At 33.9% G+C, this 4560-nt stretch overlaps 2 protein-coding genes across 3 annotated transcripts in view; one reads left to right on the forward strand and one right to left on the reverse strand.

Annotated features, from left to right (window-relative positions):
- Positions 1-265, reverse strand: part of LOC105625132 (pre-mRNA-splicing factor SYF1) — a 19776-nt gene extending 19511 nt beyond the window's left edge. For both annotated transcript variants that reach the window (XM_012206472.1, XM_012206471.1), the window contains exon 1: positions 224-265. In XM_012206472.1, the coding sequence (XP_012061862.1) occupies positions 224-265 (42 nt within the window). The remainder of the gene's footprint in view (positions 1-223) is intronic.
- A 2729-nt stretch (positions 266-2994) lies between these two features.
- On the forward strand, positions 2995-4342 carry LOC105625133 (tRNA-specific adenosine deaminase 1). Its single transcript, XM_012206473.1, has 3 exons — positions 2995-3650; positions 3725-3976; positions 4063-4342. Exons 1-3 carry the CDS (start codon positions 2995-2997, stop codon positions 4340-4342), a joined length of 1188 nt encoding a protein of 395 aa, XP_012061863.1.
- Positions 4343-4560: the final 218 nt, after the last annotated feature.

Below are 4560 nucleotides of genomic sequence, written 5' to 3' on the forward strand. Positions count from 1 at the left end.
TGATGCTTAATAGCTTAGTTCAAGAGGTCGACCCAACATTTTTTCCAGTTTTTTTCGTTTCGTGCAAAAATGCGTCGAATGAGTCCAATTTCATCGGAGGGGGGGGGGGGGGGGATAAGGCCCGTATTTTAAATAATTACCAGTAAATGTATAAATTTATTAAATTTTGCACTATGACTGTGATATATACAACGCTTTTATAAATTATACAAAGTACACTCACAAAGGCATATATATTTCCTTCGTTATCTTTACGTTCCAACATTTTTAAGAATATCTTATTGTTAACACAATAAAGCCACATACAATTAACAATTAATACATAAACACCATCAGCAGCTCACAGTTCACAACGCTACTAACGCTATTGTACCGTATGCATGGCTGTATACTTGGTGGAAAGGGTAAGCCTTAAATCCAATGCGAATAGCAATAGCGATAGGAATAATACAATTTCAACCTATCAGAAATTAGATACACTGGAATATACACTTTCTGATAGATTGAAATTTTCCTTCGCAATATATTTAAGGCTATAATGGGCAATAATGGGCTACGTTCGAAAATATCACCCGAGTGTCTCCATTTATCGTTTTATCATAAGTTGTGTTCCAAAATTTACTGCCAGTACTGAAAATCTATAGTTTACGTCACGTCCACTATTTTCAATAATGGCAATAAATTTTGAAACACAGCTCTTGTATTTACCCAATAGCTATGGTCCACTTGATACTACAAATGTTTCGAAGCATTTAATTGATCAATCGAAAGAAAGAATTTTACTAATTGATTATTCAAAAAACGCTTCGAAGCATTTATAACGTAAAATGGACTGTACCCAATATTAAATAAGGATAAGATAATACATGTATACCTACAATATTAGCGTTTTCGACTCGACCGAATTTGCACTAACCTGTGTTGAAGTAATGATGTTTCGTGCTCTCCTATTGGTAGAGCGTGTAACGGCAACCAATAGCGAAGCATTTTCTAATTCAAGTTTTGGTGCAAACCTGGTCGGGCCGAAAACGCTGTAAAAGTACGGACAATAAGGTGATCGATCGGTCCGCTAAATTGAGGCAAAATTAGAAGTTGCATACCTGTTGAAGAAGTTGTATTATAAGTGTACACCATTTACACTGCCATTTATATTTCCAGCGATTTTTGTCTGCATCAGAACTATTATTGGCTCATGCAACGTTTGCTGCGCGACGAAAGTTGGCGCAATAGTCAATCAACGTCTCGCTTGCTCAAAAGTAATAGATATATAATTTCCACTCAATCAAACTTGAACTCAATCCAACTTTTGCCGTGCGGTGGAAGTAGTATTATCATCATTTCTAAAGCATTTTGCAAAGTGGGATCGACTTGAGAACATAGAAATAGATTAGTGCAACAATTTCCGCTGCGCGGCAAACGTTGCCGCGTTCTGTAAGCAGGAGTTATGTGTGCAGGAGCCATTTAGGGTGCCATTCCATATACATGGAATCGGAACGATAGAATGGATTTCTTACTTAAGTATATTCTACAATATTCGTAAGCGTAGTTATAAGTGGTTGTAGTTGTAAGAATTGACCAATCAAAAAATGTGAAAAGAATATTTGACTGTGATTGGTCAATTCTAGTAGATTAGGCTTAAGGCCTCGTCTATGATCAAGTCGGCTGACTCTTCGTTAGTCATAAAAGATGGGACCTGACCAATCCAAACGACGTCTAGCAGCCGACACGAAAAATGAAAGTTATGTGCACAACATATGACAATGTCTTCCGACTGATTGTAGACCAAGTCTTAGAAATGAGTTCACTAGCATTTTCGTAAGAAGTTTTTCTACTATATTGGAATCACCGGAATCATGGTATAGAGACGATGCGGAATCAAGGGAATGTCATATCGATTGCAGGCTATGTCGATCCAATTATTATTGATGGTTGAGAATTTGACAACTTCGAAGAAGAAAATTAATAATAATTTTTATTTTTTAATACGACATACTCTCGTTTTATAGATATAATCCAAGTTTTATAGATGTAATCCAACTAATGCCAGCAGTTTTTTAAATAATTCCGATGTCATTCTGAAATAATTGAAGAACTTCTCATGATCGGTCGTTTATATTCCAACGATTAAATTATCACTTACGCTTTGGAAACGCCTCATTCTTTGTGTAAACATTGACTGTATCCAGAATTTTCGTTTTTTTGTACATTTCTGCTGTTGCAATAGAATGTTATAAATGAAATAAAATTTTCGCACTTTTAAATACTGGAATAATAGATCGATTTGGCATATTTCTTGTTTTTCGTAATAATTTTAACATTAGTAATTCTTACACTAATTCTTTATCCATTGTTGTAGATTTACAAAAGAATTTAGATTTACATTCTGAATATTCGTTCCAATTTTTAGATTGAACCAACTCAACTGAACATGCTATTTCGTTCCGTAAAAATTTTCTCTATATCTACCGGTCTCATATATCCGGAACACAATGGAATTTTGGTAACAAAATATATCTTACTCTTATAATTTATTTTTGAGTATTCAAAATAATGTTATGGGTAAGATAATTGCACAAATTATATTACTGCTTTAGTCGCATTAAAATTACGAAATATCGATTAAATCAAGCAAATTAACTTGCGATCGAAGATACATTCCGTTTTCATTCCGTTCCGACATGGGACGGGTAGAGCAACTTCTTAAGCTGGAATCAAATTATACATTGAAGATTGAGATTAAAAATTGAAATTTTACTAAAGAAAAAGAAATTTTTGCTCCTTTTGTTCTGATTGATCAAACTTCAATCTTTTAATTTTCTATCTCATTCTTCAATGCGTAGTCTGATTTCGGGACGGAATTGTAATGATCTCGAATTTTCTAGCAAGGAGCTCCGCATAAAAGAAATTTTGTCGTCGTGTTGATTCCACAAGTTCCGTTCCGTTGTCAATTTCCGCTCCATGGCCGCCGGCTTTGGGTGCCATGTAAATGTAGTCATGGAAAATTTCGCGGAAGATGTAGCTCGACTTTGTATAGAGAAATATAATTTTCTAAAAAAAACTAGTAAACCTAATGCTCATGAATGGACTGTGTTATCTGGCATTGTTTTAAAAAACGCTGACAGTTCAATGTCTGTGGTGGCACTTGCTACTGGGACGAAATGTTTAGGAGATTCAGAATTGTCAAAAGATTCTCGAGAAGAAAAAGGTTCTCGATTAAGTGATTCACACGCGGAGGTTTTAAGTAGGCGTGCGTTTATACGTTACTTATACGATCAGATCGATTTGACTTTGAGTGACTCTGGGAGTGCAATTTTTTCACGGAATGACAAAAATAAAATAGAATTAAATAGTAATATATCATTTCATTTTTTTTCAAGTCAAACACCATGTGGGGATTGTTCTATTTTTCCTAAATTGGAAACAAATGGTCTGTCTCCATGTAAGATTAGTATCAACAAAGATGCTAATGGACATGTCATCATAGAATCATATAAAGATGTACACAGAACAGGAGCTAAATGTGTGAAAGGGGAAGGAGCACAAGATCCTCATTTGTCTGGTGCAGATTATCATATTGTGGGGCCTTTGCGTACCAAACCAGGTAGAGGAGATCCCACGAGTAGTTTATCTTGTTCAGATAAGATAGCAAAGTAAGTTTGAAAATCATATCTATAAACAGACATTGACAGAATATATTTATAAATCGATAATATTTTTGTTCAAGATGGCTCATTCTTGGATTACAAGGATCACTCTTATCATTATTAATATCTCCAATAAAGCTGGAAAGTATCACAATTGGAGGCGATTCTCCATTTTCTTTGGACGCCATGGAACGTGGACTATATAAGAGATTTAATAATAAGTTGGTCAGAATCAACATTTTTCAAGCAAAAACTGTCTTTATGCACAAGAAAGGACAGCAAAGATCATATCCCTGTCCAATAAGCATTATATGGTGTGCTGTAAGGAACAGGTATCGATAATATTTCTAATACGAATCAATTTACATCGACATCATTCGATTATTTTTTATGTAATAAAATTAGATTTTGTATACAGTGCATTAGAAATAGCAGTTGCAGGCAGAAAGCAAGGGATAACAAAAAAGAGAAAAGGCAATAATTTACTTATAACTAGACGAATGCTTTTGCAAAATTTTTTGCAAATTTTTGATAAATATCAGAATTACTACAGTGAGATAAGACATCCAAAAAAGATTACGTATTATGATTGGAAGCAATGGTCAATAATTTATCAAAATGAATGGAAACAATTAAAACGTGAATTATTTCATAATTGGCCATGTAAACCAATGCATTTGCAAAATTTTGCATTATAAAATTGTGTATAAATAGACACAATATGTCTTTTAAAGTTATATTTTTTAAGTTGTACATGAAATTAAAAAATTCCATTATCATTATCCATATTATTATCCATATTAAAAAATTCCATTATCATTATAATTCCATATATCATTGATTGTAAAAAAGGGGATGTGTGTGGGTGTGGGTGTGGGTGTGGGTGTGTGTGTGTGTGTGTGTGTGTGTGTGTACG

The sequence above is a fragment of the Atta cephalotes genome (assembly GCF_000143395.1).
Source record: "Atta cephalotes unplaced genomic scaffold scaffold00111, whole genome shotgun sequence".
Lineage (NCBI taxonomy): Eukaryota > Metazoa > Arthropoda > Insecta > Hymenoptera > Formicidae > Atta > Atta cephalotes.